The sequence below is a fragment of the Anoplophora glabripennis genome, unplaced genomic scaffold (genome assembly GCF_000390285.2).
Source record: "Anoplophora glabripennis isolate ALB-LARVAE unplaced genomic scaffold, Agla_2.0 scaffold228, whole genome shotgun sequence".
In the NCBI taxonomy this organism is placed as follows: Eukaryota; Metazoa; Arthropoda; class Insecta; order Coleoptera; family Cerambycidae; genus Anoplophora; species Anoplophora glabripennis.
Genome location: NW_019416328.1, coordinates 574,012 through 591,480, shown reverse-complemented (window position 1 = coordinate 591,480; position 17,469 = coordinate 574,012). Strand labels below are relative to the sequence as shown.

The window sequence follows — 17,469 nt, the reverse complement described above, 5'->3', positions numbered from 1 at the left end:
GATGCAAATAAGGTTCATTGTGTGGAACAAAAGGATATTAAAGAACTTGAAGGACATTGTCCTTTAAAACAGCCAACTGATGAAGTTTCGGTAAGAAATGTAGAAACTTTAATAAGCAACTAAAAAAATAATCAGTCAAAATGCTCTATAATTTCAAATAGTATCTGAGATTAACAGGTACCTTATTTATATTCGTATATTCTGAAATGAAATGAAAAAACTCCCAAAGGCTAATAAAAGTAGGAATAGTACTTTCAGACGAAATTGATTATGATATCATTAATTCCGATGGTAATTTCTAGAAAACATAAATGTAACTTTCATTTCTGACTTCCGCAAGGAATCAAATCATAATTTAATTAAACTAGAATCTAATTAGTTTCTAATAAATGTAAACAATACTTACCATAGTTATCTTTAATATTTTGACTAAGATATAAAACTTTGAATTTCTATCAAATAATTAAGCAGTTAAGGGTCACATCACCTCATCGCGTCACTAAAAACAAAAGCCCAAAACCCTGCAAAAAAACTTAAAATTTATTTTAGAGGCCTACTTATGATTTATAAAGGTGCCAAAAAAACTCAAGGCTGCCAATCCAATAACAAATCATAAAAATACATTTGCTTTCATCCCTAAAGCTGTATTCCTTTTTAGAATAGAGGTATTTGCCATTCAACATTATTACATCATATATGATGTAATGTAATGTTTGATAATGTTAATATTTATCAATAATATCAATCATTGTTGATATGAGCAGTATGTATATAAACGTATAAGAATTAATATGTATATGAGTTTATTTTTTGTAAATATTAATTTAAGTCAATTTCGAATTACTCTGTAAATTAGATTCAAATTATAAAACTGCAAACTCACATAATAGCCGTTTTCTTTCGCTCTCAGTTTTGAATTATGATCACTGAATCAGGATCAGACAAACGCGAACTAGATCCTTGAATCCTATTTCGAAGAGAACAGGAAATTGTTTACTGTTGACATTTCATTTGATTTTAAATGTCTTTTAGGTATACCTATTCTTCTGTGCACAATTAAAATAAAAATAGTAACTGCCTTCTTAGACAAAAAAGAAACCACCACAATTTTAAGATTACATTAAATATGTGATCGTGATCAAAAGTTGGAATCACAGAAAAAGTCTGATTCATAGGGGAAAGGGGATTACCGATCCTTATCATATAATCTGGCAAGATCCGGAGACAAGAAAACAAATATGGACATTGTTGTCCTGGTCCGTACGGACCGTGCATTGTTTTGGGATCATAACGCGTTTAGATCCGAAAACTGAAACCAAAAGAAAGCAGCTATTGTTCTAATCAGTTAACGGTTTAGTAATTAGTTAGTTCCTACAGATTAAATAAATGGAAAACAATTTTTGTATTTTTTTATGTTGGCTATGCTGTTTTAACTGTGTGCGCTTTGACAGTTATTTAAATTTTGTTTAAAATCATACAAAAAAATATATAAATCATTAATCGAAAAAAAATCTGTGAAGGGCAGATTAATTAAATTCTAGAGAAATTAATTTTGTTTACATATCTTATTCCATAATTTGGAATTGGAAACGAACCCTGTTTGTTTTGTAGGATCCATACATTGCTTGTCCAGGATACGATACAATTCCTCCTCCAAACGAAATTCTATATACCTCCAACGAAAGACCATCCCCTGAGATACAGTGTAAAAAGTGTGATTTAAGACTAACAACAGATAATAAAGCCGTTATCGTGGAATGTTTCCAGTGTTACGATATACCATCTCCTAGTCGCGAGGAAGCGGTAACTTTAAAATTAAATTAATTATTTTAGATTGTCAATACTTTATTAAATTATTCTTCAGAGCAGAACAGAAAAAAACATCCTTTATAAAGTATATCATCTGGCAGTTGCAAATTACACTAGCGTTCAAGTAACCGGCAGTGAATATTTTTGAAGGTTAAAAATATATCGAACTGAACGGGAACGTCTGTCGCATTTCGTTGTGCAATTTGTTGTATTTGTATTCTATTTGAGGTTATGTAAACCGACGTTTGGAAGTGATTTTTCTGTAATAACCATTAAAAGCTGTAGGTAAGTCAATTATTTATAATTAACTTATATATACATTAATGTGTTATTCATTATAAAGGTACAGTACAGTCATACCTCCACAAATAAGTGAAAATTTATTTAATATCCGTCATCGCCGGTTGTAAAATTAATATATAATTTACATTTTTCTTTATTAACACATTTATATACTTAAGTACTTGCTAATATGCCTATATATATATTAAATTTTAATATTGCATAATGATGAAATAGTATGTAAAAATTTTGTAATTTTTTTTGCTAGTCTAAATACTAAATAATGAGTGTAATTAATACAATTTTTTTGCGTTCCTTTTGCTTATTATTAACTCAACTAAGCGCATTTTGGCTTATTCTCTAGTGACTGGTAACAAAAACGTTAAATGTTTTGAAAATTAAGGTATCTTAAAAATAAAGAGGTTTTCGAGAAATATTAGATGAAAGTTGTTGCTATTGACAAGATAAATGTGTGGTGTGTGGTTAAAATTTTCGTATTGGTATATTCGTAAAATTATACAGGGTGTTAAAAAAAGAGTGTAAAATATTTCAGGAGGTAATAGTATGAACCAAAATAAGCAGAAAAATCTTAATAAACATGGGTCTGCAAAGTAACAGTTGCGGAGATATGGACCATTATTCGTTTTTCAAACATTTTATTTTATTAGGAATAAACCGACAAGGGAAGCTTTTAACAAACAAAAAACAAAGTTACAGAAGATGTTCAAAGTGCTCTCCGTCTATTTCCAAGCAGGCACGACATCTTCGTCTCAATGATATTCGAACTCTTTCGAAAACACCCTCCTTGGTTTGGATTTCTTGACACTTTTGATTAATCCGTAGCTGCAGCTCTTCCAGGCTATTTACAGGAGTACCATACACTAATGTCTTCAAATATCCCCAAACAAAGAAATCTAGAGGGTTCAGATCAGGCGATCTTGGAGGCCATAAAACAGGTCCGGCCCTTCCTACCCATCTATGTGGAAAAGTTTGGTGTAAATGCTCTCTAACGGCCATGGAAAAATGAGCTGGAGCACCATCATGCTGGAACCACATTTGTTGCCTCTGATTCAAAGGAATGTCTTCCAAAAACTCATACAGTGTGTTCTGCAGAAAGTTGAGGTAAGCAGCGCCTGTTAATCGGTTTGGTAAAACAACAGGACCTAGAAACCTGTCACCTACAATACCCATCCAAATGTTTAATGAAAAACGTGCCTGATGTCCAGATTCTATTAGAGCATGAGGATTTTCGTCGGCCCAAATATGCGTATTGTGAAAATTAAACACTCCATTTCTTGTGAACCCGGCCTCATCAGTAAAAAGAATGTTTGCAAGAAAACGAGGGTCTTCAGCATCATGACGTAGAAACCAGCGGCAAAAAACCAAACGTGCTTGATGATCATTTATTGGATTTAAGGCCTGTACTCGTTGCACATGGTATGGATAAAGCAGTTGCTCGTGAAGGATTCTCCAAACAAGAGGACCACTAATTCCTACCTCGGCTGATATTCTCCGCACACTCGTACCTGGATTCTGCTCTACCAGTGCTAGAATTTCTTCTTCTGCTCTAGGAGTGGATACCGACCTTGGTCTTCCGGATAAATGGCACTGTTTGCTCAAGGAACCGGTATCACGCAATCTTTGGTGAATTCTTCCAAACATGCGTTGTGAGGGAATCTGGCGATTTGGATAAGCGTCAACATAAAGAGGTCGCGCTTCGGTGACATTCCCATTAGCACGACCATACATGAAATGCATGTGTGTTAATTCTGCGTTAGAGTAACCAGCCATAGCGAAAGAAAACTTGTGCACTGAGAACAACTGTCAAATACGTACTGTTTATTTCACTAAACATCAACCAACTATTATAAGAAAATACACGTTTTTGCAAAATAAAAAAAGGGGCTAAAAAACATAAAACATTCCATATCTCCGCAACCGTTACTTTGCGGACCCATGTTTGTTATTGAGACTTTTCTGCTTATTTTGGTTCATACCATTACCTCCTTAAATATTTTACACTCTTTTTTTAACACCCTTACTTAATTTAAAGTGTGTTTTAAATACTTATGTTTCACTGGTATTACATATTTTTCTTTAATAACATACCTACAAAGGTTTTCCCAAATACAGAAATAGTTAAATTGTAAATATTGTGCTATTTAAGTAGTTCTATATGTAGATAAGTCAGTTCAGTTATGAAGAAGTTCCAACAAACGTTTTCAAAAATAAATGCCAAGGTAAGTTTCTATAAATAAAGGATAAAAATTCATGCATTTTTTTAGATATTTTTTATTCTTATTAGAATGGTTTGCTTATAGAGACCTTACCGTGGTATCTACTGATATTTGATAAGTACTTAATACAAAATAATTTCATTGGACACTCTAAACTATAACTATTTTTGAATCCTTTCAGTGTCTAAGAAATATAACAGTAATGTGGTCAGGAAGAATAGCCTCATATATTAAAAAGACATCATCACTGACAAAAATTATAAGAAAATTTTCACAAATTCCTAAAGCCAAAGCAGAATACGAGGGTTCTGACATACAAAATTTTCAAATAGGAGAACGTTATCATGGATTTCAGGTAAAGGATCTCAAAGATATACCAGAATTTCGAATAATAGCAATACATCTTGTACATGAAAAAACGAATGCACAGTATTTGCATCTATACCGAAATGACAGCAATAATGTATTTTCTATTAATTTTCGAACTACACCGATGAATAGCACAGGCCTGCCGCATATATTAGAGCATACTGTATTATGTGGTTCAGAGCTTTATCCTGTTCGAGATCCCTTTTTTAAAATGTTGAACCGTTCACTGGCTACTTTTATGAATGCCATGACAGGATCAGATTATACTCTGTATCCTTTCAGTACCCAAAATTATTCAGACTACAAAAACCTACAAAAAGTGTACTTAGACGCTGTCTTCAGACCTAATCTCAAAGAACTAGATTTTATGCAAGAAGGTTGGCGATTGGAAAATGTTGATCCAAATGACATAAAAACCGATATTATTATCAAAGGTGTTGTGTATAATGAGATGAAAGGGGTATTTTCCGAAAATGAAAACATTTTCGTCCAGAAACTACAGAATTTGATTCTACCAGATCATACATATGGTGTTATATCCGGCGGTGATCCTATGGAGATACCAAATTTGACATGGAGCGACCTCAAAAGATTTCATGTAGACCACTATCATCCCAGTAACTGTAGGTTTTTCTCATATGGCAATTTTCCTTTAATACCTACTTTGGAATATCTCAATACTGAGTACTTGAGTAAACATACACAATCGTTAACCTCAAATACCAAAGTCCCCAAACAGAAACGTTGGCAAGAACAAAAAAAGGAACATGTGGCTTGTAGATTTGACACCATGGGCGAGCCGTTTGAAAAACAAAATACAACCTCTGTGTCCTTACTGTTATCTGATAATACAGATGCATACGAAACATTTCTGATGCAATTCCTTACAGAACTGTTAATCAAAGGCCCCAATGCTCCACTTTATAAGTCGATGATCGAACCAAATTTCTCCGGAGGATTCACGCCATCTACAGGCTTTGATGCCCAACCAAGAGATACAATTTTTACAGTCGGTTTACAAGGACTAAAAAATGAAGATATGGAAAGAGTCGTGAAATTGTTTGATGAAACAATTAACAGTGTAATTGAGAAAGGCTTCGATCCGCAGCATATTGAATCAGTATTACATCGATATGAGCTTGCTATTAGACACGAAACAAAGAACTTTGGACTGAATTTACTGTTTGGTATCACTCCTACATGGAACCATTCTGATAAAGTAGTGCCTTCCCTCCAGGTTAACCAGCTTATCGAACGATTTAGAACAGAACTGAAGAGTAATCCTAACTATTTGCAACAACTCGTCAAGCAATATTTTAAGGAAAACAAACATCGCTTAGTTCTAAGTATGTCTCCAGATAAAAATTATGAAGCAAATCTTGAAAAAGCCGAAAAACAATTAATAAAAAGTAAAACAAAGGGCTTGTCTGATAAAGACAAAAAGGCTATATATGAAAAATGTGTAGAACTGCAAAAGGAGCAACAAAAACCTGCAAATACTAATTTACTTCCTACCCTCACAATAGATGATATAAGTGATGAGGTGGAAAAAGTGGATAGAGTTCATGTTACTCTTAACAATGTTCAAACGCAAATAAACAAAGTAAATTCAAATGGTGTTGTGTATTTCAAAGCCATTCTAAATACCAATGACTTATCCCCTGAGGAACAAATGCTTCTTCCATTGTTCTGCTACGTTATAAACAAATTGGGAACTAATAAACTAAATTATCGAGAATTTGATAGTTTGGTTAACCGAAAAACCTCTGGTCTGGTATTCAACAATCACATTGCCGAGAGCCTTTTCCATCTCCATAGTTATGAACCTAGTATTTTCCTATCTAGTCATTGTTTGGAAAAGAACGTGGAGAGTATGTGGGACATCTGGACCCAGGTATTTGGAATTTGTGAATTGCTAGACGTTCAGAGGTTCCAAATGTTGGTACAATTGTACATGGCCAATTTAACTCATGGTGTTGTGGATTCCGGACATATTTATGCTATGCAAGCGGCTGCTAGTCTAGTTTCTGGATCTGCTTACCAAGTAGAGCTTCTCTCAGGCTTACATCACATTTCCTACATGAAGAGACTGATCCACACTTCTAACTACAAGGCTATGTTAGCAGAAATTGTAAATATCGCGAAATTACTTTTTGACAAGAAGAAAATGAGGTAAGCATATTGTTATGGTATTTATCTGTAGAAGTAAATTAATTCATTTCATATTGTATGGTAAATTCTTGTTTGGCAATTAATTTTATTCTAGAAAATTATTTTAGTGTTAATTATTACAGTATCAAAACCAGTAAATGGTTCTTACTGACAGAATAAAACAACAAAATGCATATTTATTAACAAATTTAATCAAGATAAAATAGAACAACACTTAAAACTTAAATTTAATTTTTAGGATCATGTCAGAGTTAAGTATAAAAGCAGAAATCTTGCTTTACTGTTGATGCAACACCTTTGCAAAATTGTTTGCATCTTTTTTTATTCAAGCTACTTTCAATTTTCCTTTGATGGAATCTTCAGTATACAGGCTGATTCAAAATTTAGTACAAAGAATTTATGGGCATATTTTTGATGTCAAAATAAGACTTTTTTCCGTATAAACGTGGGTCCACAAATACTGAATTTTTGGACGGGTATTAAAGTTTTTTATTTCGTTTGATTTTTTAAAAATAATTTTCAAACAGATTTGAATGTTGGCATAAAACTTGGGGTACGGGGTTTTTTTAGGATGCTAAATTTAAATATGTCATTGCTAATGACGCTGCTTGTAGAGGGCGCCATCTATAAGGGCACACTTGAATTAAACTGAACCCTCGATTGGACCCAACTTTTTTGCTACCCTGTACATTAACGTTTCATATTAGTGCATTTATTCCCTTATCAATTTTAAACAAAAAAATATACGTGGTCGAAATCTCTCAGACCAACCGTTTCCGAAATATTGGCTAATGAAAAGTTAAATGCACACCATATTTTCAAAGGACCCCGCACTTTTCTTATGTAAAAAAGTGGTTTCAGTTAAATTGGCTGAAATTTTTATATGTTACAGTTCTTAACCTGTCGATCAAAAGTCTCCATTGGCACAATATCCTAAAGTTCATAGTTTTCGAGTTACGTTGACTTTAGAACAATAACTCTGTATTCGAAGGAGTAAAAATGTTATTTGATATTTTTTGCCGTTTGCATTTGCATTACCCAAAGTGTACCACGTGGAGGTTGCAAAATCGGTCCAACACCTCTTTGGGGTGGCTTTTTTACTGTGAGGTCTCCTTGCCTCTCACCATCGGAGTGTCTTTTTTACCGTGAGTTCCTCTTGCCTCTCACTAATCTTAGTACGTTATATTAATATTGCTAATGTGACTTTACACTGAAAAACTGTAGTGTTTTATGATATTATGGGTATAAGTGATAATCATTATACAGGGTGTTCCTAAATAAGTGTCGCAACGGAAAACTGTAAATTCCTCTTGAAAAAAGAAAAAATTTTTTTCCTCTTCCATTTTTCTCTCTGGGCTTTCGTTTTCGAGATACACGTTGTCAAAACTTTAATTTTTTTTTAGTTTTTCGCCAATATCTTAGGAATCGTTTGAACTACAGGACTGAGCTTTTGTGCACACATTACCACTATTAATAGCTGCTTTTTCGCACCCTTCTCGAATTCATTGGACGTGCCAGTGGTGGAGATTTTAAGGTACCGTAAGGGTCTTTCCCCCCCTAAATTTTACGCCACTGGAAAAATTGACTTTTGACAGCAAATTCTAAAGTGCCAATGAATTTTGCACAATAAGAGTTCTCTTGGTTCATTGCTCTAAAGTCAACCGTTTTCAAGAAAAATGACTTTTTATGAACAAAAGCAAACATTTTGCTAACGTTTCGAAAATCTTTTGTAATTCAAAAAATAGGTAGTAATAATTAACAATTTTAACGAAATTTAACAACAGATAGGATTTTAACTTTTTTTTATCAATTTGACAAGTAAAATTTACAGAAACTGTTCAAAATTACGTCCGTTGGCTTGAATGCACGCATCACATCTTCTAATCATGTTTCTTTCTGCCGCTGAGGCTTCACGTCTATCGGTCAACTTTTCGATAGTATTGACATGGAACGTTAGCAAAATGTTTGCTTTTGTTCATAAAAAGTCATTTTTCTTGAAAACGGTTGACTTTAGAGCAATGAACCAAGAGAACTCTTATTGTGTAAAATTCATTGGCGCTTTAGAATTTGCTGTCAAAAGTCAATTGTTCCAGTGGCGTAAAATTTAGGGGGGGAAAAACCCTTACGATACCTTAAAATCTCCACCACGCACGTTCAATGAATTCGAGAAGGGTGCGAAAATGTAGCTATTAATAGTGGTAATGTGTGTACAAAAGCTCAGTCCTGTAGTTCAAACAATTCCTAAGATATTGGCGAAAAACTAAAAAAAAAATTAAAGTTTTGACACCGTGTATCTCGAAAACGAAAGCCCGGAGAGAAAAATGGAAGAGGAAAAAATGTTTCTTTTTTCAAGAGGAATTCACAGTTTTCCGTTGCGACACTTATTTAGAAACACCCTGTACCTTATTACATGCATTTATCGATTAATATTCTCAAGTCATACTGTTTTTTGATGCCTTGGACATTTTTAAATTACAATATATGAAGGTACAGATTAAGATCATTTATATGCTTTAATAAAGATTTGACAGCAATAAAGTATTTTTTATTGCATTATTTGTACGTACTCGTAAATACATACTACTAATAATGGCTGGCAGAAATATTCATTGCTTTTCTTGTAATACTGCTACCGCCGTTCGTGCTTTAAGACAAATTCCGCAAGAAAATGAACAAAAAATCCAAATTGCTATCCAGCACAGGGAAAGTCTGAACAACCCTCCCGCTCAGTTTGATAATGAATCTCGCATGTGTGTGAACTGTGATATGTTAATTAATGGAGAATTAGAGGAACTAGAAAACGATCCTGAATGTTTAATTCTCAACGTATTAAAACAAACTTCGAATAATACGTGCTTGATCTGCAACTCTCCAGAAAATCAGCCTTGGCTCTCCATAGAAGCTACAGTAAAGCTTTTTATCGAGTTAAATATTTTTGTTCCTTCTTCCACTCGCTGTTGCCCAAGACATTTTGATAACACTAGACTACTTCTTCAAGAGTACTACTTACAGCTGCAATGTATAAAGCGACGATATCGAGTTAAAGGCACTGAATTAGGTACTTTTTTTGCAAATTCTACGTGAACAAGCCAAAGAAAATAATGCTTGTAATTTTAAAAATATAAACAACCTTACTGAAGAAGAGTTCAAGATAGTAACTCCGGTAACAAAACATGAGTTTAATGAAATATTTCAGACCTGTTTCCAATTCAAGATAGAGGACAGCAAAGATTTGTATCTGAAAAAGACCAATTAATTTTTTTATGTAAAATGCGCAACGGACTTTCGATGACCTATTAAAAGTTATTTTTAGGTACAGTACAAGACAAGCTGTAAGTTTAGCTGTTTCTGTAGTTAGGCGATCATTAATGCTCAGGTTCGTGCCAGAGTCTATTGGGTTTAATGCTAGGCATGTAACGCCTTTCGTAAATGAGTTATATAACCCTAATATTGGTAATCCCAAAGCTATAGTTATTGTTGATGCAACATACAGTTTCATTGAAAAACCAAGTAACTTCAGAGCTTTAAGACAATCCTATTCTGTGCACAAAGGACGACATTTAGTGAAGCCTATTCTATTAGTAGCCCCTGATGGGTACAGTTTAGATATACACGGACCATTATTCGCTGATTCAAGAAACAATGATGCTCCTATTCTTAGAGCAGAATTTCAGAGGGATAGAGATGGCATTGGGCGGTGGTTTCAGCGTGGAGATATATTTCTACTGGATAGAGGTTATCGAGATGCTGTACCTTTCCTGCAGGAGAGGGGAATTATTTGTAAAATGCTGGCATTTATTGAACGAAGAGAACGTCAACTTGACTTATTGCAAGCCAATGAAACTTGAATTGTTACAAAGTCTAGGTGGGTCGTAGAGGCGCATAATGGGCAGATAAATCAATTTTTAGTTGCTTTTCTGGTATTATTCCGGCAGCTCATATGCTCCATCTCGCAGATTTTTACAAAATAGCTGGCGCAATAATTAATAGATTTTATGAATTGTTAATAATGCAGGATGCTACTGTTCCATTAGCAAGAGAGTTGCGTCAAAGAATTAATGATGTGAACGAAGTTCAAACGCGAGTTGAAGTCGAAAATCTCTTTAGAAGGAATGCTATATGGAACCAACTTAATGAAAATCATGCTAGAGAATTTCCTAGATTTGACCTCGATTATTTACATAGAATAACCATTGGTGTTTACCAGGTTGGTTTAGCTCCATCTTACATTCAAGATAAACTTGATATAGAAGAAACAGAAGTATTTCAATTCGACGAACATGTTCTAGAACCAGGTTTTGTACGGATCAGAATTTACTTACGTTTCTGGAATGCAGTGAAACATCCGCTGTGGGTATCTTATGCGACTGAACCAGATGAAAACGAAGAGCCCATTCTCGGATATTATTGCACTTGTAAAACTGGTGCAAGAACAATAGGTTGTTGTGCTCACGTAGCCAGCGTGTTGTGGTATTTAGGGTTTGCGCGATATCAACAAAATGTGCATTACCCCAGTGACACAATATTAAACTATATTAATGATAGTCTCAACAGATATAGTAACATAGAAATTGATGATATATTGGATTCATGAAAATAAAATACATGCATCTAATAGACGTACTAAGATTAGTGAAAGACAAGGGGAACTCACGGTAAAAAAGACACGCCGATGGTGAGAGGCAAGGGGACCTCACGGTAAAAGAGCCACCCCAAAGAGGTGTTGGACTGATTTTGCAACCTCCACGTGGTACACCTTGGGTAATGCAAATGCAAATGGCAAAAAATATCAATTAACATTTTTACCACTTCGAATACAGAGTTATTGCTCTAAAGTCAACGTAACTCGAAAACTATGAACTTTAGGATATTGTGCCAATGGAGACTTTTGATCGACAGGTTAAGAACTGTAACATATAAAAATTTCAGCCAATTTAACTGAAACCACTTTTATATAAGAAAAGTGCGGGGTCCTTTTATAAACTATTTGTGGTGAAATATTTTAAAATATATTTTCGCTATCTAATAAGTAATGCAATGATCTTGAATTTTAGCTCTTTACATTTTTGTCACACAACTAATCGTTTTCAAGAAAATCACTGCTGACTAATGACAATACTACCGTTTGTCAGCATTGATTTTCTCGTAAACGGTTGGTTGTATCAAAAATATATAAAGAGCTAAAATTCAAGATCATTGCATTACTGATTAGATTGTGAAAATAAATTTTAAAATTTTTCACCGTAAATAGAAACTTTGAAAATATGGTGTGCATTTAACTCTTCGTCAGTCAATATCTCGGAAATGGTTAGTCTGAGAGATTTCGACCAAGCATACTTTTTTTGTTTAAAAACGCTCTAATACGAAACGTTAATGTACCGAGTAGTAAAAAAGTTAGGGCCAATTTAATTCAAGCATACCCTTATAGGTGGCATCCTCTACAATCAGCGTCAAAAGCAATGAAATTTTTAAATTTAGCAAATTTCTATTTGTTAATCTGCGACCAGGAAATTTTTCCGAATATCGCCTTTCACTGTTCCCTGAACATTCGTCTACAGTCAGCAACATATCGGTATATTCTGAGTTTGAATAATTATTACCGTTATTCATACCGTAGCAAGTGAAATTTCTTATTTCAGGAATTAAAATAAATACTTGTTCTGATAATGAACATAACACGTTCATTTGACACATTTGTGTCACAAACAGAAACCTACTTGAAATAAAAAACAACAATTTGGGATACTAGCTGCTTAACTTTGGCGCACTGTGCCTGTTTTTTTTTTTTTAAACGGGCAAATTTTAACTCTTCTTACAAAAGCACCTTTTTTGTTTAGAATAAAATTTGCCATAACAGCAAGAGACAAAAGGGGCAAAAAGATTAACCTCAAAATAGCTAAGGACCTAAAATGTTCCCGCGGAATACTCCACTGAACGCCCTGTATGATATAGCCAAAAATTAATTAATCCAGAGCATTTAGCATCCCCAGACACCCCACATAACAAAGTTTCAGTTGATTTGGTCGAATTTTGTGGAAGATGGTACCGAAACTAGATTCTAAAAAATTATTTTCAACGCCCTGTATCTTGAAAACGGAAAAAGATACGCCCATGGTTCATAGGAACAAATTTTAATATTTTTAGAAATTCTATCACGCCTTGAATCTATGCTACTGTTTTTCAGAACACCCTGTATAAAACAAAAGATTAAGCAAATAAATAGAGCACTTTTCCATTCTAAAAATTATATGTTTACAAATAACCATATAACATTTAATGATTTTGTCTAATGCAATATAAAATAACTTTTTTATTTGATTGAACACTAATTTTCAACTAGGGGTTACAAAAGTTGGATAAAAAAATTATCTAATCTAATTTGAATTTAATTTGCCAAAAATAAGGAAACCGTTTTGTATAACCTTATTTTCGAAAATGATAAGGATAATATGGATACAAGGAAATGTGTTTATGGATACTGTTTCTTTTTGCGGATTTTTAAAGTCCTGCATATCGTGAAAACCTGAATCAGGAAATTTTTCAAATTTGCATTGAATTTTTTTAAATATCAGTTGTAACTTGTATTTATATTATGAGGTGCAGAAGTGCTGCTAGTGAATGGGTTACTCTATTAGTCTGTTAACATTCTCACTTCCATATTTATTATACACAGGGTCCCAAAATGCATAAACCAAACTTTATTCAGTGATAGATTTTCTCAAAATAAGAAAAAAATTCCATAGATATGGCTCAAGAAATGCTTTAATTTCTGAGATACACTGTTGAAAAACAAAAAGAAATTTATACAGATACTTATTTTTTATCCTCTATAAGACAAAATAGGAAGTCTAAATATAATTTTGCTTAATTTTTCTTGATGTGACATTTCTTCACTTTAAGAACAAAATTTGGACTTACGCCACCAGGGAACTAATTTATGGAATATTATTTAAATTCAAATATGTAGTCTGAGGGAGACTATCACTATTTCATATCTAACTGTTTTATTTTTACTTCATTTTACATATATTTATTTTTTTTGATAAATAAAGGGTGATTCAGTTAGAAGTCACATTTTAAAATATAAATAAAACCCGTTGTTTTTTTAAAAACTGCTGATATTTTTATTTTGTTATAATACTAAGACATTGACATTAAACATGAAAAATGATATCGGCTAAATGGCCGCCACGAGCAGCCTGGCAGACTTCCGCCCTTTTGATAAAATCGTCCATTGTTCTTCGGCATAAGTCCTGTGGAAGCTCACGAATAATGGGACGAATCTCGTCCTTTAGCTCTGGAATTGTCCTGGGATTATTGGCATAAACTTTTTGTTTCACATACCCCAAAGAAAAAAATCCAATGGTGTGATATCACATTACCTTGGTGGCCAATTTTGATCACCAAAACGAGAAATAACGCGGTTGGGAAATTTTGTGTGCAACAATTGCAACGTTTCTCGCATGTCACGATAACGTTCATCATTAACTGTTACGTTATCACTTCGATTGTTTTCAAAAAAGTACGGCCCTATCACTCCGCCAAACCCAAAATGCGCACCAAACTGTAACTTTTCGTGGATGCATTTGGTGTTCCTTAATGGCTAGCCGATTTTCAGAACCCCAAATTCGACAATTCTGTTTGTTTACGCATCCGTGGAGTTGAAAATGTGCTTCATCGCTGAATGTAATTTGGCTCGAAAAATCGTTATCAACTTGGTGATGCTGCAATACCCAATCAACAAAGATATGACGCTGTCTATGATCGGTTACCTTTAATTCCCGATTTAATTGAATCTTGTAGGCATACATGTGCAGATCTTTTTTTAAAATATGCTGGGTGGTGCTGTAGGAAAGGTCCAATTGCTGAAAACGACGGCGAATGGAAGTTGATGGATTGTCACATACACTGTTTCTCACGGCTGCGACATTTTCGATTGATCGACCACTACGAGGACGTATTAGTCTTTGGACATCCTACACTGATCCGATTTGGTCAAATTTTTGGATTAATTTGTTAATCGCAACTCGAGATGGACGGTTATGGTTACCGAAGTAACCTAGCAATGCACAAATCGTGTTAGTTAAATTTTCTCCATTTCGAAAATAGGTTTTAACAATTAAAATACGTTCTTCTGTGTAATACCGCTCCATAATCATAAGTGTCAATATTTACTAATGACACATGTCAAAAATCAACTGTTTATTGTTGCCAGGAAACCCGTGTTGCCATATTTAAATTGTAAATTCGAACTGAATCACCCTTTATTAATTTTTAGAGCATTAGGGAAAAAAGGAATATCAATCAAAAGACATTTTGAACAATTTATAGAAAGCAGTATCTGTAAAACAAGTTATGTTATTGATAGAAATTTTTTATTTGTGCAGAAAAAAGTTATAAAAAGGTATCCTTATTTTTTTTGTGTACCTCTAAAAACATCTGGAGAAATTTAAGACCACTTTGCCTAAAATTGCGACTATATTTTGTAATTCCTTTTTCAGGGTGGCATTGAACATATCTGCAGATACTCAGACTGACTTCCTCCGCAGCTACGAAAACTTTATTAACGATTTACCTGAATGTTCGCAATCATTAACTCCCGCAACAGAGAACACGTACATAACCGGCAAGGTGTGGGCTCCAACAGATGCAGTTAACTGCCAACATCACATCCTGAATGTACCAGTAAATTATTGCAGCAAATCTGTTCTCACGGTTCCATACACACATCCAGATTACCCAAAATTAGCCATTTTAGCTAGGTTGGTTCAATCTAAGTACCTTTTATCAGAACTGAGAGAGAAACAAGGAGCTTACGGTGGTGGGGCGAGGTTGAATCCGGACGGAGTATTTTCCTTTTATAGTTACAGGGATCCCAGGAGTTTGGAAACTTTAGATATTTTTGATAATACTTATAAATGGTTGACTGAAAAAATTGACAAAATCAAAGTACAAGATGTATTCGAAGCAAAATTGGGCGTCTTTCAGTCTGTCGATGCACCAGTTCCTCCTAGTCATAAAGGTTGCGAGGAGTTTCTAAAGAGACTAACACCTGATATTAAACAGAGGTACAGGGCAGATTTAATGATAGTAGACAAGGACGGTATTGAGGAGGTTGCTGATAAGTATTTGAGTGAAAAGAACGTATTGAACACTGGGAAAGTTGTGATCGGACCGAAAAACGATAAGATGGAGGTGTCTAAGAGGGAGAATGAGTTATGGACTGTTATGGATGCTTAATTGTGCCTGTACTGTACTGTTATCATTGTTTTTGTTGTTTAATGAACATCTGTTTTTGTTACTTTTATGCCTGGCTGTATTGTATTTTTTATATTTATGAATGGTAAGTTAAATTTTATAATCGGTATATATCTCGGAGAATGTCAATAAAGAATTTAATTAGTTACAATTGAAGTTTGATTTTCTTATATCATTCTTGAGAAATGACCGAGATAAAGTTAATAAATATTTTTCTGTATTGTAACGAAGTGGTTTTCAGACAGGGTTCTAAGACACCCCGAGTTGTTATTTTCCTATTGTACAGGGTGTCCCGAAATTAGGGGGCAATATTTCTACAGGGTGTTCTATGTTGAACACTTACTTTTTCTTTATATAACGTGGGTCCAAAAATTCTTCCTAAGGAAGTCATAGCCATTAAAGGGACCACTCTGATGATGGTTTTTTCTAAATAACTCCGAAACCAGTTGAGATAAATTTATAAAATTTGCTTAACTATTTCATGCTCAGTCCGCTACTAAAACGATCTTGGCTTAGGCTTATTTTAAAGGAAAAAACATTAACTTTTTTTTATGTGAAGCAATGCCTATACCTAGCTCCTCTCAGAAAAAAGTTGTGGGCCAAAAACCAAAAAGAAATAAAAAAAGGATTTTTTCGTTTTTTTTTAGTCGTTTTTTGGACATATTTTTGTAAAAAATACATTTTTTTTGAGTTCAGAAGGTCTCATTTCGATTGGAACTTCAATTTGCTACAATTTTTCTGTTGACAACTATAGTGAAAAAATACATAGTTTTCGAGTAAAACTCAAAAAACTGAAAATACCACCTTTTTACTTCGATCTCAAAAACGCACCCCTTTAAAAGGTAGCACTTCGCGGTTTCATAATTTTGTAGGTTCAATTGAACATATCGAACAATAAAATTTCTGTTAAGTTATAGTTCCTATCTAAAGTACATAGTCAATAGCCTATGACTAATGCCGTATCAGGCATTTATCAATTAACATATTGTGGGAAACTACTGCTCTCCTGGCTACCTACCCAGTTCAATATTGGATTATACCCCCAATATTTAGTAAACAACTAAATATCATATGATATATTACTTTGGTTTGGTTATATCTTACCCACACTCGAAATATGTCGATAGATAGATATTCAAATGTTTAATAAATAGTTCGCCTGTCGTACGTTCCAAACCTGCTGACTAAATATTGGGGGTGTAATTTAATGCTGTACCGCGCATGTAACCTTTGGATTAAATGTTTTACACAATATCGTTAAAAGAAATGTGCATATTTTGACTAAGCACTAGACCTAAGTAGAAAATACACATTTGTATGTAGTTTTAGTTTTACGTATAAC

At 33.8% G+C, this 17,469-nt stretch overlaps 1 protein-coding gene across 1 annotated transcript; it reads left to right on the top strand.

Moving 5' to 3' along the window:
* Positions 1–1,978: 1,978 nt before the first annotated feature.
* Positions 1,979–16,258, top strand: LOC108905874 (presequence protease, mitochondrial). The gene is made up of 3 exons (XM_018708929.2): positions 1,979–2,094; positions 4,510–6,869; positions 15,371–16,258. Exons 2-3 carry the CDS (start codon positions 4,531–4,533, stop codon positions 16,107–16,109), a joined length of 3,078 nt encoding a protein of 1,025 aa, XP_018564445.1. The 5' UTR covers positions 1,979–2,094; positions 4,510–4,530; the 3' UTR covers positions 16,110–16,258.
* The last annotated feature ends 1,211 nt before the right edge of the window (positions 16,259–17,469 follow it).